General features: G+C 37.5%; 1 protein-coding gene and 1 pseudogene across 4 annotated transcripts in view; one reads left to right on the forward strand and one right to left on the reverse strand.

The window, feature by feature from the left end:
* Window positions 1–26,878, forward strand: part of ZNF300 (zinc finger protein 300) — a 53,894-nt gene that overhangs the window by 22,734 nt on the left and 4,282 nt on the right. The window contains exons 1-3 of one of the 4 annotated variants that reach the window (XM_045437030.1): window positions 19,378–20,490; window positions 21,200–21,326; window positions 21,987–22,030. The exons of 1 other annotated variant lie outside the window; for it this stretch is intronic. In XM_045437030.1, coding sequence (XP_045292986.1) covers window positions 22,016–22,030 — 15 coding nt within the window. In that variant the 5' untranslated portion in view covers window positions 19,378–20,490; window positions 21,200–21,326; window positions 21,987–22,015. Of the gene's footprint in view, window positions 1–19,377; window positions 20,491–21,199; window positions 21,327–21,911; window positions 22,031–26,878 lie in introns of those variants that run through there. 2 more of the 4 variants (XM_045437033.1, XM_045437038.1) reach the window with 2 other exon arrangements.
* On the reverse strand, window positions 4,233–6,152 carry LOC123580159 (annotated as a pseudogene).

Genomic DNA, 26,878 nt, shown 5'->3' on the forward strand with positions numbered 1-26,878 from the left:
CAATGTCCATTTTCACCAGTTTTATTCAGTATTGTATTGAAAGACCTAGTCAGGGAAATCCGGCAAAAAAAAAATTGGTATAATGATTGGAAAGCAACAAAACACATTTGTTGACAAAATTGTATGCATAGGTGATGAAAATGTATACGTTAATTATTAGAAATGGAAAGTAGCAAGGTTTCTGTATAGAATATTTTTAAAAATAAAGTTTATGCAACAGATATAAAATGAAAATTTAAAGGTATCAATTACAGGGGCATGAAAAATACAACATGTCTAGAAATATGTGTATTTTCAATACTGTGTTGAAAAGAGGTGGCAAGAATGAGCATCCTTGTATTATTCCTGATCTTAGGGGAAAAGCTTGCTGCACCATTGATTATGAAGTTAGCTGTGAGCATGCCATATGTTGCCTTCCTTATGTGGAGTTCATTCTTTGACTAATTGGCTGAGAATTTTTTATCGTGAAAGAATATTAAATTTTTGTCAAATGATTTTTCTGCATGCATTGAGATGATTTTTTATCCTTTATTCCAATAATGTGATGAATCACATTTATTAATTTGTATACATTGAAACATCTTTGCATCCCAGGTATAAATCACAGTTAATCATGATGTATGACCCTTTTAATGTACTGAATTCTGTTTGTTCTTATTTTGTTGAAGATTTTACATTTATATTTATCAAGAATATTGAGCTGTACTTTTCTTGTAGTGCCCTTACCTGGCTTTGGTGTCAGAGTAATAGCCTTGTAAAATGAGTTTGTGAGTACTCCCTTCTTCAGTTTTTTGTAAGAGTTTAGGAAGGATTGTTAATTCTTTAAATGTTTGGTAGAATTCACCAGTGACACCATCTGGTCCTGGGATTTTCTTTGTTGAGGTGTTTTTGATTACTGATTCAGTCTCCTACTCATTATTGGTCTGTTAAGATTTTCTATGAATGATTCAGTCTCATATATTCTATGTTTCTAGCAATTTATTTCTTCTTCGTTATCCAATTTGTTGGCATAATTGTTCTAAGTGATATTATGGTATGTTGTATTTCTCTAATATCAGTTGTAATGTCTCTTTCATTTCTAAATTTATTTGAGTCTTTGCTCCTTTTTTTCTTTGGAAAAAAGACAATGTCCATTTTCACCAGTTTTATTCAATAGTGTGTGTCTAACTAATGGTGTGTTAATTTTGCTTATCTTTTCAAAAAAACCAGCTTTTAGCTTCATTGATCTTTTCTATTGTTTCTGTAGTCTCTGTTTCTGCTCTTATTTTCATTATTTCCTTCCTTCTGCTAACTTTTGTCTTAATTTGTTCTTCTTTTCCATGTCTTTGAGGTGTAAAGCTAATTGTTTATTTGGGATCTGTGTGTGTGTGTGTGTGTGTGTGTGTGTGTGTTTAAGCTTATTCATTTATTTTGAGAGAGGAAGAGAGCAGGGAAGGGGCAGAGAGAGAGGGGGAGAGAGAGAATCCCAAGCAGGCTCTGCAATGTCAGCGCAGAGCCCAATGCAGGGCTTGAATTCACAAACCATAATGCCATGACCCAAGCTGAAACCTAGAGTCAGACGTTTAACTGACTGAGCCACCCAGGTGCCCATGGGATCTTTGTTTCTTAAGGTTGGCATTTATCTCTATGAACTACCTAAACTACTTTTACTACAACCAAGAGGCTTTGGTATATTGTGTTTCCATTTTCATTTGTTTCAAGGGCTTTTTAAAATTACCTTTTGATTTCTTTTGGTTTCTTCCTTGATTCATTGATTTCTGGTATGTGTTATGTAATTCCCACTTATTTGTGAGTTTCCAGTTTTCCTTGTTACTTTCTAGTTTCATACCATTGTGGTCAGAGAACATACTTGGTATAATTGCAGTCTTCTTAAATATGCTAACATTTGTTTGTGACCTACCATATTATCTATCTTGGAGAATGTTTGTGTGCCCTTGAGAAGAGTGTGTATTCTGCTGCTGTTGGATGCAATGTTTTGTGTATGTCAGTTAGGTCCAATGGATCTGAAGTATAGTTCAGTGTTTCCTTATTGATTTTGTCTGCCTGATCAATTATTTATTTATTTATTTATTTATTTAAGCAATCTCCACACCCATCACAGGGCTTGAACTCAGAATCCCTAGATCAAGAGTCACATGCTCTTCTGACTGAGCCAGCCAGGTTCCCTGTGATCAATCCATTATTGAAAATGGGGTACCAGAGTCTCCTGTTATGATTATATTTTGTGTACTCACTTCAGAACTGTTAGTGTTTGATTAATATATTTAGGTGCTCTGGTGTTAGGTGTATATATATTTATAATTGTTATATATTCTTCATTACTTGGTCCCTTTATCAATACATGATCTTTTTGTCTCTGTTACAATTTTTTTTTAATGTTTATTTTTTGACAGAGAGAGAGAGACAGAGCATGAGTGGGGGAGGGGCAGAGAGAGAGGGAGACACAGAATCCGAAACAGGCTCCAGGCTCTGAGCTGTCAGCACAGAGCCTGACGTGGGGCTCAAACTCACAGACCGTGAGACCATGACCTGAGCCGAAGTCGGACGCTCAACCGACTGAGCCACCCAGGCGCCCCTACAATTTTTAACTTAAAACTGTATTTTGCCTGATACAAGTATACCTACTTTTGATCACTTTTGGTTTCCATTTACTTGGAATAACTTTTTCCATCCTGTTTGATCCTATCCATGTCCTTAAAGCTGAAGTGAGTCTCTTCTAGGCAGCAGGTAGTTGGGTCTTTTTTTTTTTTTTTTTTTAATCTGGCTAGTATTAAAAAGACAAAAAAAAAGAAAAGAAAAAAGTTACAAGTGTTGGTGAAGATGTGGTGAAAAGGGAATCTTCAAGCCCTGTTGGTGGGAATGTCAACTGTGCAACCACTGTGGAAAGCACTATGGAATTTCCTCAAAAAATTAAAGATAGCAATGCCACATGATCTAGTAATTCTTTTTTAAAAATATTTATTTATTTGGAGAAAGAGTGAGCATGAGTGAGGGAGAAAGAGAGAATCCCAGGCAGTCTCTCTGCTGATAGCACCGCTTGAAATGGCACTCGATCCCATGAGCTGTGAGGTCATGACCTAAGCCCAGATCAAGTCAGACACACAACCACCTGAGCCACCCAGACACCCCAGTGATCTAGTAATTCTATTACTGGGTATTTACTCAAAGAAAAACAGAAACACTAATTCAAAAAGAATATCACAGGTTAATTCTGCAAATAATTTCATAGCATTACTTTGGCTACCCAATAGTTTTCGACATAGCTTAATTTAGGTATGTGCAGTGTGAAGAGGTATCTTAAACAACTTTGGGGTTGAACACTGAAATGAAAACAAAATAAAAGTAAAAGCACTTTAAGTAGAAAAATGTAAACATAGGGCTCCACCTATTGTATGCCTTTAAAAAAAATTTTTTTTATGTTTATTTATTTGAGAGAGAGTGAGCAGGGGAGGGGCAGAGAGAGAGAGGGAGAGAAAGAATCCCAAGCAGGCTCTTGGGCTCATCATGCTGTCAGCATGAGCCCAATGCAGGACTCAAACCCACAAACTGTGAGATCATGACCTGAGCTGACTGAAATCAAGAGTTGGATACTTAACCGACTAAGCTACCCAGGCACTGTTATTGTATGCCTTTTAAAGTCTTTATTTACCTTGTTAGCAAATTTTGTTTTTAACACTATTATGGGTGTGGTCTACTTTGCATTAACACATACTTGAAATAATAAAATAGTCGAGCATGGCATGTGGTGGTCTAAAAATCAAAGCAACACACTTATTTATATGAACAACATCACTCGGTACCTACTAAGATAAATGATAAGATTACAGAATCTAACATCCTGTACTACAATAATAAAGTAAAGTGACCAATGAAGGCAGCAAATAGGGCTTAAGAGCCTAATCTCAACTGAATTTAAAGCATTCACATAAGAAAATGCATATTGCACAGTGTAAGCAAATGTTCCACCAAGCAATTTAAATGAGAGACAACAGAGTATTCACCTAATACATAACAATGATCTCAGAAGAGCAAGTGTTCTTTCTGTAAATGACAAAAGCTGTGAAAATATGGAAAAGTCTAGCACATGGAGAGTTACAAAGGAAAAATACAAAACCAAACCTAGGTATAAAATTTAAAAAAACTAAATATTGAAAAATTCAAAACTGTAGCTCATCAAAAATGTTGAATAATTGTCTTCTGTGAGAGCTCAAAGTTTTTGTTAATGTGAATGTGTTTACGTACAACTAAGGCTTACTGGTTAAATATCTGAGGAAGATCTGGCCTTGAGCACTTTCTTTACATCCTAGACCTGTAAACCAAGTTTTCTCAGTCATTAAAACAAACTTCTCAGCAGCTGCATTACTGTGAAACAATGGTCTCAAAACAAGAAAAGAAAAGCAAACAAAAATACTAAGTGGGCATGTGGCAGAATCTCTGAAAATGATAGTCTCCAAGAATTTCAAGTGACTGTTGATTATGGTCCACTAGGTTATAATATGTAATTCCATTACTTGCTGTTTCTCTTTTTAATTGGGAAAGTTTGCCTATCACTGTGACCAGTGCCCTATTTTCATCCTTTAGTTTCTATTTGTCTGCTTTTAGGTCTGGTAGCATTTAAGCTCTACTACTTCTGGTATTCTTTCTAAAGCTTTTTGTTCCTTTTTTTCCATTTCCAGTAGAGACTTCACAGTAAATCTTTCTAATCTCTAGATGCCTTTTTCCAACTGCATTTTAAGATCTGTCAGTTCCATACTTGCATCATGTAGCTATGTTTTCAGCTTTTTCTTTTCAGCTGGAATTTGTTCATAAAAGTTCTTAAAGTTAGGAATCCTCATTTTCTAGCCTGCTATTGTAAAGTTTTCTTTCTTTTAAAAAAGTGATCCAAAGCATCCCAGTAAGGCATCGCACTGATCACTAATTGATGTGGGACTGGCTTTTTATGTAGAAATGGAATCTAAGTTTTCTTTCTTATTAGATCCCTCTTCTATATGATTGTTGTTCTTATTCATTTTCATGATAGCTTATTTCCAATATTAAACTTGTGTAGATCTTATTTCTCCTTGTTGCCATCATTCTATGATTGATTTAGGTAGTGATTCATCTTCATTCCTTTTTTTTTTTCTCCCTGTCTTTCATTTTCCTTTGTTAATACTCTGGAGTAAACAGACGTTATACCTACAGGAGTATTTGTCCTGTTTAGTTGACTTGAAGCATAGAGTGAACTGTTCATGGTAGACAGTGAAGAAGAGTGGCTGAACTTGAAGTTGATTCTGGTCTGTAACACTGATAAGTCTTATATGTTCTGAAGTACTTTTGTTTATATTCATCTTCTGTAGATGTTTCTGGCTCCCTTTCTTCTTTATCCTTCTTTATCCTGATTTCCTTCATTCTTGTTCTCTGGTTCTGGTGCAACAACCTATTGTTTTTCAGCCTCTTCAGTGTCACTCCCTGCAGTGATTTTCTAGACTGTTTGCTTTCTAGATCTTGCTTTTCTTTGGGATTCAAATTCTTCATCTCTAAGAGGATTGAGGTATGGTCTGCATCTCTCCTCACCTCTGGTGTCGAGGAGACACTGCCAGGCAGCAGTTGTTGTCAGGATTATATTTTTGGAGGTTTTTATTACTTATTTAATCTCCTTACTAGTTTTAGGCTTATTCAGATTTTCTACTTCTTTTATCAGTCCGTTGTGGTACATTTTGGGTTTGTAGGAATTTGTCTATTTCATTTAGATTATCCAGTTTCTTGGTGTACAGTTGTTCAGAGTACCCAAAATCTTTTTTATTTCTGTAAAATCAATTACAATGCCTTCTGTTTTGTTTCTGATTTTATTTGAATCTTTTCTTTTTTTTCCTAAGTCAGTCTAGCTAAAAAATTGTCAATTTTTTTGTGCTTTTGAAAGAACCGACTCTTGGTTTCATGGATTTTCACTGGTTTTTATTGTCTACGTTGTTTATATCTGCTCCAATTTTTGTTATTTTCTTTCTTCTGGTAGCCTTGAGGAGCAGACACCGGTAACTATTATATAATTTTATCACTGTAGAATTGCAGTATATTCTGACTCTGTGTTCATAGATGACTGATTAGGTGAGACTTCTCTAAGACTAGCAGACCTCTGTATGTAATACAACACTCCCCCAAGTGTTACTGCTCATCGCTTTGCTTTATTTCACTTTTTTAATGGCATTTTTGTCATGTTATAATTTGTTTATTTACTCTCAGTCCACTTTGCTAGCATTTAAGTACGACTGGAGCAGGAATATTTAGTTGCATTATTATAATGATACGGCTCAAGCTCTAGAAGAGTACATAGTGCATAACATTCACTAAATATTAGTTGAAGGACTCAATGACAGGGTGAATGAACAGTTTTACTGGTTTAACAACCTGTGTGGAATAATATTCCAAAATTTCATTACATTAGGAAGTTTATAAGGTGTGGGTAAACTGGGACTAAGAAAGACCAGAAGTGGGGCGCCTGGGTGGCTCAGTCGGTTGAGCGTCCGACTTCAGCTCAGGTCACGATCTCACAGTCCGTGGGTTCGAGTCCCGCATCGGGCTCTGGGCTGATGGTTCAGAGCCTGGAGCACACTTCCGATTCTGTGTCTCCCTCTCTCTCTGCCCCTCCCCCGTTCATGCTCTGTCTCTTTCTGTCTCAAAAATAAATAAACGTTAAAAAACAAAAAAATTGAAAAAAAAAAAAAAAAAAAGAAAGACCAGAAGAGAAAGGTATTTTTATTTGGGGAAGATAATCTAAATCTTATTTGCTGTGGCCATTGGTGAGAGTAGTGATAAATCTGTATACTAGTAAGAAGAGCTTTCTCAAAAGCCTTGAGGTGAAAGGTGGGGAAGAACAGAATGTCTAAAGTGGAATGAATTAGAAGGGGTATTTGATGTAAAAAAAAAAAAAAAAAAAAAAAAAAAGCAGATAAATGTAGGGCATTTTAAACATGGTGAAGAGGTTTTTTTTTTTTTTTAAGAAAATTTATTTAAATTTAATACATACCATAAACTACACATAGTTAAAGTGTATAATATGGTAACTTTGGTCTTACGTATATACCAATGAAACTGTCACCACAATGAAGACAAGGAACATGTCCATCCTTGAGAGCTTCTTCTTACCCCTTGGTAATGACTCTTTATTCACTTGCTCTCCACCCTGTACCCAGGCAACCAATGATCTGCTTTCTGCCACTATACATTCATTTGCATGTCCTACAGTTTGAAATAAATGGAATAATAAAGTGAAAATTTGTTTTTCCTGGTTCCTTTCAGCATATTGTTTTGAATTTTAATCCAATTTGTTGTGTATCAAGAGGTCTTTCCTTTTTCTTGCTAATTTGTATTCCATTGTATGAATATTCATTTTCCTATGATAGATATTTGAGTTACTTCCAGTTTTTGTTACAAACAAAGCTGCTGTGAGCATTCCTGTATAACTATGCACGCGTCCTGGATATTGTATGGTGTATGCACACATACCTAATATTTAGTCTCTTGGATAATTATAAATGGAATGGCTGGATCGTATAGGTTTATGTTTAAAAGAAATCACCTATTTTCCAAAGTAGTTACACCATTTTACATTCCTACAAGCAGTGTGTAAAAGTTCATTTCTCTATGTCCTCACCAACATTTGGTAATACTAGTTTTTAAATTTTAGTCATTTTAGTAGGTGCGTAAGTGGTATCCTATTGTGGTTTTAATTAACATTTCCTTGATAGCTAATGATGTTGGGCATCTTTGTATGTTCTTTTTTGCCATTAATATAACCAGGGAAGTGTCTGTTTAAATATTTTGCTCAGTTTTTAACATTTTGGTTTTAGAACTCTTTATACATTTTGGCTGCTGGTTGTTTAACAGATATATGATGTGAAAATATCTTTCACTAGTCTGTGGCTTCTCTTTCCATTCCCTTAGTGGGGTCTTTTGAAGACCAGAGTCCAATTTCTCATTTATTCTTTTGTGGTTCATGCTTTCATTGTCCTTATCTAAGAACTCTTTGCCTAATTCTAGGTCCCAAAGGTTTTCTCTTTCATTTTCTTCTAGGAGTTTTACAGTTTTAGATTTTATATTTAGGGTTATGGTCCATTTTGAGTTAATTTTTTTATATGTTATGAAGAATGGATTAAGGTTCAATTTAAAATATAGATATCCAGTTATTTGTTAAAAACACTGTTCTTTCCCCCACTGAAATGCTTTTGTTGAAAATTTGTTGTTATTATATCAGTTGTATCTATTTTTGATCTATTATTTCATTTACCCATTTTTCTATCTTTACACCAATACCACATTGTCTTGATATTGTAGCTGTGTGTATAATAAATCTTGAGATCAGGTAGTATTAGACCTCAAACAAATTTTTTTTTGGCAAAGATTTTTGGCTATTCTTAAGACCTTTTCATTTCCATGTGAATTTTAAGAATCTTGTTAATTTCGGGTCACCTGGGTGGCTCAGTTAAGCATCTGACTCTTGGTTTCAGCCCATGTCATGATCTCATGGTTTTATGAGATGGAGCCCTTCATCTGGCTCCGTGCTGACAGCGTGGAACCTGCTTGGGATTCTTTGTCTCCCTCTCTCTCAGCCCCTCCCCCACTTGTGCTGTCTCTATCTCTTGCAAAAATAAAATGAAACTTAAAAAAAAAAAAGAATCTTGTCAATTTCATCTCAAAAGTTTGCTGCAATTTAAATTGATTGCACTGAACCTCTAAATCAGTTTGGGATTTACAATAATGAGGCTTCTGACACATGAACAGAACATAGTCCTTTTATTTAAGTCTCAATTCTATTTGCATTGTTTTCTAGTTTTCAATGTATAAATGTTTCCATTTTCTGTCAGACTTACCACAAGTCTTTCACATTTAAAAGAAATTCTGTAGATATTTTAAATTTTAGCCTGATCATTTGTTGATAGTATATGGAAATAAACCGTTTATTGATCTAGTATACTGCAACTTTCCTTCCTAAACTTACTGATTAGTTCTAAGAATAGCCCTTTTGTTGTTGTTGTTGGCAGAATACATCAAGTTTTCTATATAGAAAATCATATATCTATAAATAAAGATTGCTTTATCTTTCCCTTTCCAAACTGGGCATCTGTTATTTCTTTTTGCTTACACTGATTTAGAACTTCCAGTACAATGATGAATGGAAGTTATGGGATTGATTTCTTTCACTTTGTTCTTTTTTTAAAAAAAGTTTTTTAATGTTTATTTATTTATTTTAAGAGAAAGAGATCAGGGGAGGAGCAGAGAGAGGTGAAGAGAGAGAATTCCAAGCAGGCTCCACACTGTCAGTGTAGAACCTGATGTGGTGCTTGAACCCATGAACCGTGAGATCATGACATGACCCAAAACCAAGAGTCAGATGCTTAACTGACTGAGCCACTGAAGTGCCCCACCTTCACTTTATTCTTTTTTAACTTTTTTTTTTGTAATTTACATCTAACTTAGCATATAGTGCAACAATGATTTCAGGAGTAGATTCCTTCATGCCCCTTACCCATTTAGCCCATCCCCCCTCCCACAACCCCTCCAGTAACCCTCTGTTTGTTCTCCATACTTATGAGTCTCTTCTATTTTGTCCCCCTCCCTGTTTGTATATTATTTTTGCTTCCCTTCCTTTATGTTCATCTGTTTTGTCTCTTAAAGTCCTCATATGAGTGAAGTCATATGGTATTTGACTTTCTCTGACTAATTTCACTTAGCATCATACCCTCTAGTTCCATCCATGTAGTTGCAAATGGCAAGATTTCATTCTTTTTGATGGCTGAGTAATACTCCATTGCATGTATATACCATTTCTTCTCTAGCCATTCATCCATCGGTGGACAGTTGGGCTCTTTCCATACTTTGGCTATTGTCGATAGTACTGCTATAAACATTGGAGTGCATGTGCCCCTTTGAAACAGCATGCCTGTGTCCCTTGGATAAATACCTAGTAGTGCAATTACTAGGTGTAGGGTAGTTCTATTTTTAATTTTTTGAGGAACCTCCATACTGTTTTCCAGGGTGGCTGCACCAGTGTGCATTCCAACCAGCAGTGCAAAAGAGAGCCTCTTTCTCCGCATCCTCGCCAAAATCTTGTTGCCTGAGTTGTTAACGTTAGCCATTCTGACAGGTGTGAGGTGGTATCTCATTGCGGTTTTGATTTGTATTTCTCTGATGATGAGTGGTGGTGAGCGGTTTTTCATGTGTCGGTTGGCCATCTGGATGTCTTCTTTGGAGAAGCATCTATTCATGTCTTTTGCCCATTTCTTCACTGGATTATTTGTTTTTTGGGTGTTGAGTTTGATAGGTTCTTTCTAGATTTTGGATACTAACCCTTTATCTGATATGTCGCTTGCAAACATCTTTTCCCATTCCATCAGTTGCCTTTTAGTTTTGCTGACTGTTTCCTTCACTGTGCAGAAGCTTTTTATTTTGTTTCCTTTGCCTCTGAAGACATGTTGAGTAAGAAGTTGCTGTGGCCAAGGTCAAAGAGGTTTTTGCCTTCTTTCTCCTCAAGGATTTGGATGACTTCCTGTCTTATGTTTAGGTCCTTCATCCATTTTGAGTTTATTTTTGTGTATGGTGTAAGAAAGTGGTCCAGGTTCATTCTTCTGCATGTCATTGTCCAGTTTTCCCAGCACCACTTGCTGAAGAGACTGTCTTTATTCCATTGGATATTCTTTCCTGCTTTGTCAAAGATTAGTTGACCATACGTTTGTAGGTCCATTCCTGGGTTCTCTATTCTGTTCCATTGATCTGAGTGTCTGTTTTTGTGCCATCACTTTATTCTTTATTACCAAGATTGCTTTAGTATTCTAGGGCATGTCCTTTTCCATTCAGATTTTAGAACAACCTTGTCTAAGTTTGTAAACAACAACAGCTTTCTGTGATTTTAATAGAAATTGCATTAAATCTATAGATCAATTTGGAGGAGAACTAACATCTTTACAAGTTATGATCTTCAAATCAATAGACATGATATATCTCTTCATTTGTTTGATTTCTTTCAACAACCTTTTGTAATTTTCTTCGTAAAGATCCTTTATGTGGTAAGTATAAGTCCAAGTGTTTTGATTCCTTTGAACTGATTCAAATAGTGTTATGTTCTTATTTCCATATGCTTATTATTAGCATATAGAAATGTGATTGATTTTTATGCACTGATGATCTTGTATCCTTTAACTTTGCTGACCTCACTAAGTTTTAGGCTTAATTTTGGTAAATTCCTTTGGATTTTCTATGAAGGCAGTAATTCATATCAGTTTTATTTCTTTCCTTTCTGACCTCTATGCTTCTAATTTTGTCTTCTTGTGTTATTTTGTTGGGTAGGATTTGCAGTACTGTGTTGAATTAAGTAGTGAGAGCAAACACTATTGCCTCCTTCCTTATCTAAAGGAGGAAATGTGCAGTCTTTCACCATTAAATATTATGTTTGGTCTGTTTTCCTTTTTTGTATATACTCTTTATCAAGGTGAATAAATTCCCCTCTATTACTAGTTTGCTGAAAATGTTTGTCATGAATGGTGTTGGACTTTTGTCAAATGATTTTTCTGTGTTGATTGATATAATCACATTTTTTCTTTGTATCTTTTTGATAAATGGGTTACATTGGTTAATTTTCATATTTAAGCCAGCTTTGCATACCTGGAATACATTTCACTTTATCATAGTATGTGATTCTATTAATAGATTGTTGGATTTTGTTTGCTAATATTTTGTTAAGGATTTTTATGGCTAAGTTCATGATAGACATTGGTCTGTAGTTTTCTTTCTTGGTATGATTTTGGTAATTCATACCAAAATGGTATGAATTACCAATTTTGGTAATTCCCTGATAAAATGATCTGGCATGTAGTCTCTCCTCTTCTGTTTTCTGGAAGAGATTGTATAAAATCTGTGTTATTTCTTTAAATTTAGGTGATTTCTCCAGTGAAATTGTCTTTTCTTTTTGTGAGGTCTTTACTTAAGAGTCAGTTTTAATTTGGACTATGTAGATTATCTATTTCATCTTGGTTGAGTTTTGGTGTTTGTGAAAATGGTCTATTTCTTCTACCTTGTCGGATTTATGAGGCTAGAGTTGTTCATAACATTTTAGCATTATCCTTCTAATGACTGCAAGAACTATAACTTGTTAACATCCAGATCTGTAATTTCCAGTATCTTTTTTGATTCTGATCCCTTTTTCTTTGCTTTTTCTTGTTATGAGTATCATTTTCCAGTTTCTATACATGTCTGATAATTACTGATTTGATGCAAGACATTGTGAATCTTACCTTGTTGGGTGCTGGATATTTTTGTATTCCAGTGTTTTGTAAACCTTTCTCTGCAGTTCAGTTGTTACTTGGAAACAGCTTGATCCTTTCAAGTCTGATTATTAGGCGGCACCAGAGCAAGATTTTAGTGTAGAGCTAATTACTTTCACTATTGGGGCAGAACCTTTTGAGTACTCTTCCCAATGCCTCATGAAGAGTGAAGTTTGCCAGTCTGGCTGGTAGAAAGAGCATTAATCTTGGCTTTTTTGACACCCAGTTACTGTTTTCTCCTTCATTTCAAGCGTTTATTTTTCCAAACTTTGATAGATTACTTATATGCATACACTGACCAATATTCTGATGAGTACTTACATAGACCCTCTGCAAGCTCTGGAGCTCTCCTTTTGGTGCAACTTTCTGCTCTTTGGTTCTCTGCTCTGTGAATCTAGCTTCCTTGGTCTGTCTGTACTCTTAGTTCTTTCTCCTCAACCCTGAGAGTCTGCTGGTTGTTGCCTAGGCTCCCCTTCCCTATGCTGTGTCCTGTAAATTTTCTTAAGGCTGTAAACTGAGCAATCAAAGGGGTTACCTCATTTGTTTCCCATCTTTGAGGATCACTTGAAAACCATTGTTTTCATACATTTGTCTGGTTTTTCCATTGTTTCAGGTGAAAGTGTAATCCATTCCTTGTTACATCACTTTGGCCAGAGGTAGAAATTTGGGATTGTTTTAGAAAATTTAATTTTGTTTCATAATTATGTAAGTTTTTAAAAAATGTTTATTTAGAGAGGGAGCAAGAGGACAAGGCAGGGAGGGGCAGAGAGAGAGGGGGACAGAGGATCCGAAGCAGGCTCTGCACTGACAGCAGAGAGCCCGATGTGGGCTTTGAACCCAGATCCATGAGATTATGACCTGAGCTGAAGTCCAATGCTTAGTCAACTGAGCCACTCAGGCACCCCTCATAATTATGTAAAAATTTGAGGTTCTAAAGTTAAGTCAACAGAACATGTACATTCAGAGAAGATTAGGTACTGTCTCTGTACCCTCTACCTTATTTTCTTCTTTCCTGTGGTAGGAAGTGTCTAAAATGGGCAACGATTCCCACCTTCAGGTATCCTTTGTTGTAATACCCTCCATATGAGTAAGTAGCTTTGAATCAATGGAATATAGCAACATTGAATGAGTGCTACTTCTGTGATTAGGTTATAAAAGACTGACTTCTGTCTTGCTTACAGACTCTTTCTCCTGCCTCATTAAATATACAAGTCACAAGTTGGAGAGTCCTACATGGCAAGGTACTATGGGTAGCTTTCTTTCAACAGCCAGTAAGGATGTGAATGCCCTTCGTTCGACAATTCTTGAGACAGTGAATTCTGCCAACAATCATATTTCCTCATTTGAACCTTCAGATGAGATCCCAGCCTCAGCCAATACCTTGATTATAGATTTTTGGGAGTCCTTGAAGCAGAGGACCCAAATAATCCTTGTCCGGATTCCTGACACACAGAGACAATAAATGTGTGTTGTTTTAAGCCACTACATTTTGGGGTAAGTTGCTACATTTCAGTAGATAACTAACAACACTTCCCACCCCCACCCCCCCAAGAGAGAGCAGGGGAGGGGCAGAGGGACAGGGAGAGAGAGAATCTTAAAGCAGGCTCCACACACAGCACAGAGCCAGATGTGGAGCTCAATCTCACAACCGTGAGATCATGACCTGAGCTGAAATCAAGAGTTGGATGCTCCACTGACTGAACCACCCAGGCGCCCCTAACAACATCCTTTATAGATAATATTTTGATGGTTTATTCTTTCATTGCCTGCTTTTTTTCAGGTAAACATACATACAGTTGATCTTCATTATTCACAGATTCCATATCTGCAAATATACCTAATTGTTGAAATTGATTTATAAACTCCAAATCAATGTGGTCCTTTTGCAGTCATTAGCAGACATGTACAGAGTGAAAAATTTGCATTACCTCATGCACACATTTCCATGTGAGACTGAACTGAAGGGATACTCTTCCTCTTGTTCCAGCTTTCAAGAGGATGGAAATAGCAGGGGCAGTGTACTGAAGTGTAACAACCTCCAGCTCTAGGGCTGCTCTGGTGGAGTCTGAATCCAACTCTGGCACCTGTTAATGGAGTCACCTCAGGCAAGTCACTTAATGCTTCTGAACCTAATTTTCTCTTTTGTAAAATAAAGTATAATTTACCAGGATTAATTGATTATAAGATTATAATCTTAATTACACAAAGTTGTAAACTTCACGAAGTTGCAGTTTAAGATTATATCCAATATATATGTGTGTGTGTAAGTATATATATTTATATATTTCCCCTAGGAGCAATGTTTTTTTTTTTTATTCACTAATTCTGTTTGCAACAACCTTATATAGGACATAAACATGAATAATGACAATTGACTGCATATATATTCATTCATTTTCACATTTTATAAAACTAAATGGTAATAAATTTTTCATTTTTTTCTTGTAACATTATATCCTGAATTTCACTCAATATTAGTACATAGAGATTTTTCTGTCTCTCTTACTGGTGAATAATACTGTTTTATGTTGATACCATAATTTATACAACCAGACTTCTATTAGTAGATGTCCAGTTAACTGCTATCTTTTGATACTAAAAACATTATTGTAATAAATAATCTTTTGACCATATTTATTTGTCTTTTTTTTTTTGGCCAATGTATCTTTGAAATATATCTTGGAAGTGGATTTTTTGAATTGAAGTGTGAAAGTTATGTAGCGTTGTGATTTTAGAGATATGTCCATATACCCTTTGACAATCCTCCCCTTAAGAAATGGAGCTCAATTCCCATTTAACTGTGGGCAGGCAGGCCTTAGTGAATCACTTTTAGCAAACAGAATACAGAAGAAGTAATAAGATACCACTTTCAATTTAGGTTCTAAAAAGAGTGTGGTTTCAGTTTTGTGTGCCTTTGCTCACCCTCTCTCTCTCCCTTGACTTGCTCAGTCTTGGTAGAAGCCAGCTATCACATTATGAGGCAGGCTTGAGGAGAGGGAAGACCACGGCCATGTCAGGAGTAGCCTAAAGAAAGGCCCACATAGTGAGGAACTAAACCTGGAAACTGATATTCTGAGACTTGTCATCAGCCACTCGGTTGAATTTGAAAGAATATTCTCCTCTACTTGAGCCTTGAAATAACTGCAGCCCTGGCCAGCAGCTTGACTGCAACCCCATGAGACGAAACCTGAACCACTCAGCTAAGCTGTTCCCAGGCTGACGCACCGAAATATGTCACAGTAAATGTTTATAATTTCACACTAAGTTTCAGGTAATTCATTACACAGCAACAGATAACTAATACATGTATTTATTTTTATTTTTGTTTTTTATTTTTTTAATAGTTTCAAGTTCTTTAAATTCCAGTTAGTTAACATATAATATAATATTAGTTTCAGGAGTAGAATTTAGTGATTCATCACATACCTATAACACTCAGTGCTCATCACAAGTACCCTGTTTAATACCCATCACCAATTTAATTCATCCCCCTGCCAACCTCTCCTCCAATAACCCTCAGTTAGCTCTCTGTAGTTAATAAACCAGTTAAGAAATGGGCAGAAGGTGTGAATAGGCATCCTTCCAAAGAAGACATACAGATGGCTAACAGACACATGTAAAGATGCTCAACATCACTTATCATGAGGGAAATACAAATTAAAACTACAGTGAGCTATCACCTCACACCTGTCAGAAAGGCTAAAATTAACACAGGTGTTGGCAAGGATGTGGAGAAAGGGGAACCCTCTAATGCTATTGGTTGAAATGCCAAGGTGCAGCCACTCTGGAAGACAGTATGGAGGTTCCTCAAAAAGTTAAAAATAGAACTACTCTATGATCCAGCAATTGCACTACTAGGTATTTACCCAAAGAATACAAAAATACTAATTCAAAGGGACACATGCACCCTAATGTTTATAGCAGCATTATGAATAATAACCAAACTATGGATAGAGCCCAAACGTCCACTGACTGATGAATGGATAAAGAAGATGTGTATAATGGACTATTACTCGGCCATAAAAAGAATAAAATCTTGGGGCACCTGGGTGGCTCAGTTGGTTAAGCGTCCGACTTTGGCTCAGGTCATGATCTCGCGGTTTGTGAGTTTGAGCCCCACGTCAGGCTCTGTGTTGACAGCTCAGAGCCTGGAGCCTGCTTCTGATTCTGTGTCTCTCTCTCTTTCTGCCCCTCCCCTGCTTGCACTCTGTTTCTCTTTCTCTGTCTCTCTCTCTCTCAAAAATACATTTTAAAAAATGTAAAAAGATAAAATCTTGCCATTTGCAACAATATGGATGGAGCTGGAGTATATAATGCTAAGTGAAGTAAGTCACTCAGAGAAAGACAAATACCATCTAATTTCAGTCATGTGGAATTTAAGAAATGAAACAGATGAACATAAGGGAACAAAAATGATAATTTTCTTGTTTCTGAATCCATTTACAGAACTGACTTAAGCAAAGCCTCAGAGGGACTCCTTCATCAACTTGAGCCCATTTTATGCCTGTCAGTTCCATGCAAAATTCAGAAAGAATTGGATGTTCCTGAGGCTGGACATAGGCATGGAAGTGGAAGTCGGATTCAATTTTTCCAGTTAATGTGTTCAGCAAAGTGTTGGAAGTTCATTAATTTCTTGGCTCTGGTGGCGTTTCCCATCATTCCTACATGCTGACTCAAAATCAGTGACAATTATGTAGTCAAACAATGGATATGCTTCTTCCTAGATTTCCATTTGTTGGTGCAACTGACTCTTCTAATGAATTCAAGCTGCCACGCCAACTTCTTGGGTCACCATTCCCAGCACGCCTTTGTCCTCACAGCCCAACTGCTGGAAGTCACTAATACATGTATTTTGGCTAGCTATTGCTAAACCACCTATATAGGGACTGTATCATTTTTCTGTCCCACCAGTACTATATGAGAATTCCTTATTCCCTTGGCCTTATCAGCACCATATATTTCCAAAAGTAGAATACTTTTTAACAGGCTAATAGATGAGAAATAGGATCTTACTGCAGCTTTAATTCTTATTTCTTTCATTACAAGGGAGGCCTCCTCCTTCAGCTTCTTTTTTAATGAGATACTACATTAGGGACAGCTTTGCATCACGCTTTGGCTCAAGAGCTAAACTTTTTAACTTTTTTTTTTTTTTAACGTTTATTTATTTTTGGGACAGAGAGAGACAGAGCATGAATGGGGGAGGGGCAGAGAGAGAGGGAGACACAGAATCGGAAACAGGCTCCAGGCTCTGAGCCATCAGCCCAGAGCCTGACGCGGGGCTCGAACTCACGGACCGCGAGATCGTGACCTGGCTGAAGTCGGACGCTTAACCGACTGCGCCACCCAGGCGCCCCAAGAGCTAAACTTTTTAAAATTACTACAAGGTTCTCATGGTTAGGCCCCTTCCCATATTTACAGCATCCACTGGCATCACTCCTTGAGGAGTCTTTTTTTTTTTTTTTAATTTTATTTATTTTGAGAGAGAGAGCATGTGTGTGAGCACAAGTGGGGCAGGGGCAGAGACAGGGATGGAGAGAGAGAATCCCAGGCAGTTTCCTCACTGTCAGTGCAGAGCCTGATGTGAGGCTCAAATTCACGAACAAGGAGAACATGACCTGAGCTGAAGTCACAGGCTTAACTAACTGAGCCGCCCAGGTGCCCCACTCCTTGAGGATTCTAAATTAATCATTATTATACCCCTAGTGCCTAACACAGTGGCTACACTGCCTTAAGCACAAGGCATGCAATAAATATTGATGTAACTGTGGGAGTTCAAATTGATCGCAACTGCCCACTTTTTACCCTTTTTTAAATAATTACTTAAAAAAAATTTTTTTTAACGTTTATTTATTTTTGAGACAGAGACAGCATGAACGGGGTAGGGTCAGAGAGAGGGAGACACAGAATCTGAAACAGGCTCCAGGCTCTGAGCTGTCAGCATAGAGCCCGACGCGGGGCTTGAACTCACAGACCACGAGATCATGACCTGAGCCGAAGTCGGCCGCTTAACCGACTGAGCCACCCAGGTGCCCCTAAGTAATTACTTTTTAAATTTATAGCCAGGTTAGCATATACTGCAACAATGACTTCAGGAGTAGATTCCTTAATGCCCCTTACCCATTTAGCCCACCCCCCTTCCCACAATCCCTCCAGCAACCCCGTTTGTTCTCCATATTTAAGAATCTTATGTTTTGCCTTCCTCCCTATTTTTATATTATTTTTGCTTCCCTTCCCTTATGTTCATCTGCTTTGTATTTTAAATTCCTCATATGAGTGAAGTCATATGGTATTTGTCTCTCTCTAATTTCACTTAGCATAATACCCTCTAGTTCCATCCACAAAGCCGCAAATGGCAAGATTTCATTCTTTTTGATTGCCGAGTGATACTCCATTGTATATATATACCACATCTTTATCCATTCATCCATCAGTGGACATTTGGGCTCTGTCCATACTTTGGCTATTGTTGAGAGTGCTGCTATAAACATGGGGGTGCATGTGTCGCTTCGAAACAGCACACCTGTGTCCCTTGGATAAATACCTAGTAGTGCAATTGCTATTTTACTCTCTTCCTTGATCAATAGTTAGGCCCCTCTCTTTTCCACAGGCCCCTAAACTTGGCTGGTCCCCAAGTTTAACCACGTAAAGCAAAGCAATATGTATATGCATAACATCCTCCCTTAACAGCTTTTTCATGGAATCTGAGAACTCCAGAAACATTTTTAAATGTCCTGTTTTTGCCACTTGCACTCCTACCTGTTGAAGGTTACTGCTAACCCTTCTTAACCCTCTATAAAAAAAAAGGGGGGGGGGGCGGGGGTGGGGAAAGGTAAGGTTTGATTTTGAGATGCTTGCAGATTTCTGAGAATGAAGTGTTCTCCCTATTGCAACCATCTTTCTGAATAAAATCTCTCATCTAGATCGATTTGTTTTTACTTGACATGATAAAACTGCTCAATGTAAAACTGCTATTCATTTAATTACGTAAGCCAAAAATTTCATGGCTCTTTCAAAAACTGATGATTCAAAAGCATATCTATTTAAGCACAGGAAACATTAGTTAGCACTTTTTTTTTTTTTTTTTTTTAATATAAAAGCCTGAAGTACCTAAAGGTTATGGTAAGTGCTTTGTGGTTCATTATTTTTTCAAGTAATGTTTTCCTGAAATCTAACCTCCTCCCCGCTTCCTCTCCATTTTTGTTTTTCAGTCTCCCCTTTCTCGGTCTCGATCTCCCCCCGCGTCTCCCGTGTTGTGTCCCCTAGCTTCCCACTTCTGTTCCTACGCGTCCTGCTTTCGGTCCTTCCGGCTCCCACCGCTGTCTACACAGCCCTCTCCTTAGAAGCAGGATTGCTGCCTCTCTTCTCGCCGGCTTCTCCACGTCCACGCTTTGTGTCTCCGTCTCCTCCTCCTCCCTGCCTCTGAATGTTCCTTTTCCCTTCAGGCCGCCTCAGCAACTTACAGCAATTAGTAGTACTAATTTCCCCTAGAGAATCCCTTATAACAGTTTTTAGTATAAAGTTCATTTCTACTGTGGATCCCCTCCTCCGCCCACCAGTGAACTCTTCCACCACTTCGCGCCCACAGTGGGATCTCCGCGAAGGAACTGTGCCGTTCTACGCCTCACCCCTCCAAGCTAGGCGAACCTCCCGGTGTAGGCTGTACCATTACAAACATATTTAAGGAGTGCCGTCCATGAGAGTATTTTAACATTCGAAATTCTTCCTCTTTCACCAAATGCAGTCTTCTAGTAGGGCTCGTATCACTCAAATTTCTTCCCCAAACCTGTAAAAGCTCTCTGCAAAACCTCGCACCTAGCTGGTTCGTAAAAACCTCCTCTCCGTCATCTTGCCCCCTTCCCTGGGGCAGGGGGCGGTGGCACATCCCAAACTCCTGCTCGGAAGGAACCGAATTCCTCCGCGTGTACGGAACTGACTAAATTCTCAAGATGGCGGCTCCAGTTCCGACATAGCACCTGGGGGCGGCCATACTGCCTCCTGAACAAAGCCGCCGAGGATGCGGAGTGGGCAAAACCTCCCAGTACGGCTCGGCGCAGGCTCGGGAGCCCCGCGCTGTGCTCACCCAGACAGGAAGCGGGAGAGTTCAGCAGTATGGCTGTGACAGCCGTCCCGGTTAAAGCCGTGATGGGCGTTTCGAGACCTGATAACGGAGCCGCAAGACAGAAGGCGGGTATGTGCGGTGAGTCTGTTGGATTGATAATGGGAGGGGAGGGGTCTGTGAGGGTCAGTGATTGGAGATTTATGAAGTCACGGGTGGGGAGGTGTGTGGGATTCATGTTGGGTTTATTTGGGAGTCAGGGTTGGAGTGAGGTATGAGATTAGTAATTGGGGAATAATGTGTCAGTGATGGAGTTGTCTGTGGGATCCGAAATGGCGTGTAGGAGGACTGGCTGGGGTCAGTGATTGATGGGACTCTGGAGAATCAGTGATTGGTGAGGAGGCTGCGGACTAAATGACCATCCATGTGGTGGTCAGTGATGTAGTGGTCATGGGGGAGTTCTGTGGGTGTGTCATTGCTAGACCCAAGGATTCAGAAATTTGGAGGGAGCAATAATGGGATCAGGGATGATCAGCCCTACTTTTCGGGAAAGGCTTTTACATACTTTAAAGTTTCCACAGGTTTTAGGCAACCATTGAGTTCTTAAAGGTCAGACCCCTTCGCGGTCCACCATTGCGCCCTTAGCCTGGTCCTCGTCTCCCCCCAAAATGGTCATTTTAAAACAAGACCAAACAAATTTAAAAGGATGGGTTGTTATCAAAAGTATGATTTTCAGCCTACCTTTTTCTAAGAATTTAAATCATGTTGTTTTATTCAAGAAACACTTACTGAGCACCTGCTGGGTACCCAGAGATGAGTATAACTATTTCTCTTGATTGTTTCCTTCCAGATCAGTTTTGACAACGCCTGGAATGCCCCATGTAAAACAGCCTCCCTGTCTTGGGAGCATTCAGTTGCTCTGAACCAGTTTAGTCTTGTCTGAATGACTCCTTCTGGGACTGAGAAAAATTGACGGGTAATATGCCTTCCTGCATTGTAGTATATTCTCTTGTATGAGTGTTTCCAACCTATCACCATTTTTATATGTAGATGACTGCACTGTTGAAAATCTGTAATAATAGTTTAAACAGAAAACATCTTAAAATTAACATTTTGGTCCATGAATATTGATTGGCAAGAGAGTTTGCTGAGTTGGGGGAAAATATAGAAGACCTGTTGGGAGATTATTGGAATTCAGCTGCTGGTTCTTTCTGGGGAATAAGGGAATTCATTTCTCAGTTTTCCATTTGGTCATGGCCATTCTTGTTGCTGGAGCAGTCCATCTACAGTTTACTTTATACATATCCATTTATGTTTATTGCCTTATGAGAATATTCTACAAATAGAATTACTGATTCATAGGGAAACAATAAGCTGTTAGTAAGTCACTGTGAAATATACCTTCACATCTTTACAATTAAACCACCCTGACCAAGTTCTGTATCTTCATAGTGTGGTCACAAGAGGACTTCCTTCACCTAGTGCTTCCTGACCCTCTCAAGGACCAAATAGCCTTATCCCCACTGGTGTCATCATACAGCTGATTCTAGTGGTTGTTTCTAGATTGGTGAATGTGGAAGCAGCAGACGGTCTGGTCTGTGAAAATGCCCATCTGAGCACCAGTTTTGCTTTTTCAGACATCTGCACTTGTAGAAGAGAGCAGAGAATGATGAAGTCCCACGTGAGTTGCTTTTGTATTTAATTTTAAGAATTTCCTTCATTTTCTGTCCAACCAAATGGAATAGTGCAGATAGCTAAAATTTGGATTAGGGAGAAGGTAGCCAAAATGAAAGTTAAGACCTAGAAAGAGTTTCTAGGGAACATGTAGATAAACCTGGCCTGAAAACATTTTTAAAAACGAATGTACCAGTTTTTCTGATCTTTCTTGAAGACATCACCACTTAATTGATTTACAGTCCTCTAAAGAGAAAACAGATCAATTTCCAATGGGAAGAAATTCTTTCTTACCATGTAAGACTAAAACAAATTTCCATTCTGGGTCTTTGTCTAGATGATGGAGTACACAGTATTCTTAGCAACACTCCTGTGGTAAATGCAACAGTAGATTTCTGGTAGCTGTATCACGAAATGATCTCTTTTAGAGGGAAGTTATAGTGTCATAGCCAGACTCCGTGAACTTTATCCTTCAGAGCTAGGCTCACCAAACTATTGCCCATAGGCCAAATTCAGTTCTCTATTTTTATGGACAGTTTTATTGTTCACGTATTGTCTGTAGCTGTTTTCCTGCTACAATGGCAGCATTGGGTAAGTACAACAGAGACCGTATGACCTGCAATGCTGAAAATATATGCTTTACTGAAAAGTTTGTTAGATTTCTGGTTTAGAGGACCTGATTGATTATAGAGGCTTCCTATTGTCCAGTTTTACCTACTGCTAAAATCTAGATAACACAGGATGGGTGCATTTTGAGTGGTCTTCCAAAATCTATTTTTCTCCCAAAGGGCAGTTCTTACATTATAATTCTCCGGCAAAGCTTTGTAGAGCATGGGTCCCTGATACTCCATACCCTTTGCTGTGGTTTCAGATTGTGTAGGATCACTTTCCAACTCGAGGCCAGTTCCTTCTCTGCACTTCCATTTTTAATAGTGTGTAGTGATTTTTCTCCCTGCCAACATTGGCTATGTACATGATATATAAATTTCAAACTATATCAATGATAAACATTTAAACCTTTTAACTCTCCTCCTTCTAAGACTATCAGTGTTAACCATTTGTTTGTAATCTTCTAAACCTTTTCAATATAACTATGATTAAGTGTGTACATGTGAAAGTACAAATGTATAAGAGTGTCTCTTACTTTCTTGTGTTTTTCTTTTGGAGAAATAATGTTACACAGTAAAGATTCTGTGCTGCAAAACTTGCTTTTTAATTGTTCCAGGTAAAGATTTCTGTATACATTTTGAATATCTTCTTATGCCAGTACCTAGAATTCTTTTTTTTTTTTTTTAATGATTATTTATTTTTGAAAGAGCACAGCAGGGGAGGGGCAGAGAGAGGGAGACAGAGGATCCAAAGCGGGCTCTGCACTGACAGCATCGAGTCTGATGTGGGGCTTGAACTTATGAACCATGAGATCTTAACCTGAGCCAAAGTTGGACACTCAACCGATTGAGCCAACCAGGTGCCCCTAGAATTCTTTATTATCTTAGCGGATGCATGATATTTCTTTCCAGCCTGGTCGAACAGTGACTGTTTTCTTATCTGTAAAATGGAGATTAGAAACCTCATAGGGTTGTTGTAAGAATTAATAAAAACCATGCCTGGAATTGTACCTGGGATGGTTTGTTCTAAATTAAGTGTTAATTGTTGGTATTGTTATTATATTGTCATCATTATTATTATCAAATATAGTAATCAACTTTTGCATTAGGAGTGCTCATGTGTATTTTACAGTAAAGCTTAACAGGTGGGTTCTATTGCAAAAAGATAAGGTTGTTTTGTTTTTTTTCTTGAATGTCAGTAGCTTTAGAGTTGTGCTGTTGAGTGCAGAGCGACCAGCCACATGTGATTACTGAGCACTTGAAATTGGTTAGCCTGAATTGAGGTGTGCCTTAAGTGTAAAATACATACTGAGTTTAGAAGACACAATTCCAAAAAGCACACTAATAATTTTTAAAGGCCAGTTATACTTTGAAATTATATTTTGGATATATTGAGATACTTATATATATTTGAAAATAATTTTTTGAATGTGGCAACTGGAAGGTTTAAAATTACATATCTAGTTAGTCTTATATTTGTTGGAGTAGCTTTAGAGAATGAAAATGGATTTTTATTAGCTTAATAAATCCAACTACTGGGGCTTATTAACTGATTGTATGCCTGTTCCTTTAGGAAGAGGGATTTATATTTTTTCCATACTGTCCAGAAGTGAAGTCATTATTTGCACACATATCTATTCTTCCTTTCTTCTTCTAACACCTTCTCTCTTCCATTCTCCCAGTCACCCAAGCCATAAACGTTTGTTTGTAGATGATAAGAGTACAATTTCCCACTGATTATACATTATATTTTTCTCAAAATTAACAAAATTTATGCATACTTAGTATAATGAAGCATTTGAGTATAATTCATAAAGCAAAATCAGAATGTTAAAATTACATCTCTTAAACTTCCTGTCAGAATGGATTTTCTCTACATTCCACATTTATTTTCTTTCTCATGTCACTGTTCTTTAGATCAAAAGAATGTAACTGATTAATCCACAGAACTATTCTTAGTTAAATGTGAACTTTATTTTATTTTCTGTAATCTTCATTCATTCCTTTTTTTAGTGAACATTTCTTGAGTACCTAATGTGTGTCACATGCATTGACTGGCTGTGGAGTATCTCAAGAAGATTTCAGTATGGTTTTTTTTCTTTCTGGGAGGAATGCAGAGAAAAATTAGGTAAACAGACATGCAAAGCAGCATTGACAAATAAAAATTTTATGATAGATATGGGAGCAAGGAACTGTTAAAACAGAGAGGGGGGAGCAACCAGCTGTATAAGGAGTTAGAAAATAGGCTTAAAAAATTATTGAGCTTTAGATCATGAGAGAAGTAGGATAAGGATGGGAAACAACATTTACAAAAGTAGAGAGGGCAGAGTGGTTTTAGGAAGGCTGAGAATTTGAGGAAAACGAAAATCTAGGGTGTTTCATTGGAAGTTTGACTAAGGGTGTTATTAAAACAATAAAATACAGAAGACCTTGTTTACAATATCAAGGAGGCAGTGTGGAGCTATTGAATGAGAATACCTGCTTTTTAAAGCTGAGAGTTAATCATATCTTCAGTGCCTGACCTCTGGCAAGTGATTACTGAACTACGGTAATTCTAGGTTTTCTCATGTGTAAAATGAGAAAGTTAATAAGGTTGTTTTAAGGACAAATTAAATGTTTGGCAGCTTGATGGTGTGAATATGGGACTTGGCGTGGGACTGAGATGATTGAGACTGATTGTATACGAAAGGATAGAACCAGTGGATACTTTTAAGCAGGGGGTGTTGATAGTGGAAACCGTGTTTAATCTGTTTTTGCTCTGAAAGCAATATTTGATAATAATGAAATATTTAGGAGGAAAAGTTGAAAAACATCACTCAGATTCTAGTAGATGACAACTGTGAACATGATGGTGACCTAATTAAAATAGTCCCTTTCCCCTCCAGAAATACCTTACGGCTCTACACTTACCCAAGTTTTTTTTGTGTTAATGTCACATCAATAATCTTATTTTTTTATGAGTGTTTCCTGTACATTTCTCATTATGTCTCTTTTCAGTATTGCTACTGTAATTGGTATACTTCATTATGTTACTAGTTATTGCATATATATATATAGATATATATATATATCTATATCTATCTATATCTATCTATCTATCTATCTATCTATATATATCTATATATATATCAGAGAACCATTAATTGAGGTGAAGCTATTTTTATTTTCCTATAAATTGAGGGTATTACATTATGATCTTCAAGAACACTGACATTCTGTGATTCTCTATATGTGTTTTTTCTCTTTTTAATCTCTTATTTTAAAAGACTTTTTCTGCTAGCGGCGCCTGGGTGGCTCAGTCGGTTAAGTGCCCAACTCCTGGTTTTGGCCCAGGTCATGATCTCACAGTTGTGGGTTCCAGCCCCACATCAGGCTTTGTGCTGACAGCATGGAACCTGCTTGAGATTCTCTCTCTTCCCCTCTCTCTGCACCTCCCCTGCTCTCTCCCTCTCTCTGTGTCTCTCTCACTCTCTCAAAATAAATAAAAAAGGAACATTAAAAAAACCCAAAAAACAAAAGCTTTCTCTGCTCTGTAATTATTAATAAAAATCTTCCCGTGTTTTGTTACTTTTATGCTCTTGGCTATATTTTTAGAATTTAATTTTTTGCTTCATCTAGAATGTATATTTTGCATTTCTCAAGACATAAAATATGGTGTATTAGTTTTCCAGGGCTACCTTAACAACAGACCACAGACTAGGTAGATTAAACAACAGAAATTTATTGTCTCAAAGTTCTGGAGGCTAGAAGCCAAAACTCAACGTGTCAGCAGGGTTGATTCCTTCTGAAGGCTATAAGAGAACAATCTTCCAGGCCCCTCTCCTTGGCTTATAGGTGACCATCTTCTCCCCATGTCTCTTCATATCATCTTTCTTCTGTGTGTGTCTGTCTCTGTGTTCAAATTTCTCCTTTTCATACGGATATTAGTCATATTGGATTAGGGTCCATCCTAATGACCTCATAGAACTAATTAAATCTGCAGTGACCCTGTTTTCAAATAAAGTCACATTCTGAGAAACTAGCAGTTAGCATACAACATATGAATTTTAAGAGCATACAATTAATTCCACCTTTAACATATGGATTCAACATTCTTCCTTTCCTGTTGACTCTCCGGTTGTTTCAGTATTATTCTTTGAATAATCTGTTTTCCTCTCAGTTATTTGAATGCTGCCCTTATGATTTATTAAATTACCATTTGTATTAGGTAAGCATTTTGATTTACCTCTTCTGTTTTCCTAATCTGT

Source organism: Leopardus geoffroyi, chromosome A1, assembly GCF_018350155.1.
Source record: "Leopardus geoffroyi isolate Oge1 chromosome A1, O.geoffroyi_Oge1_pat1.0, whole genome shotgun sequence".
Classification (NCBI taxonomy): Eukaryota; Metazoa; Chordata; class Mammalia; order Carnivora; family Felidae; genus Leopardus; species Leopardus geoffroyi.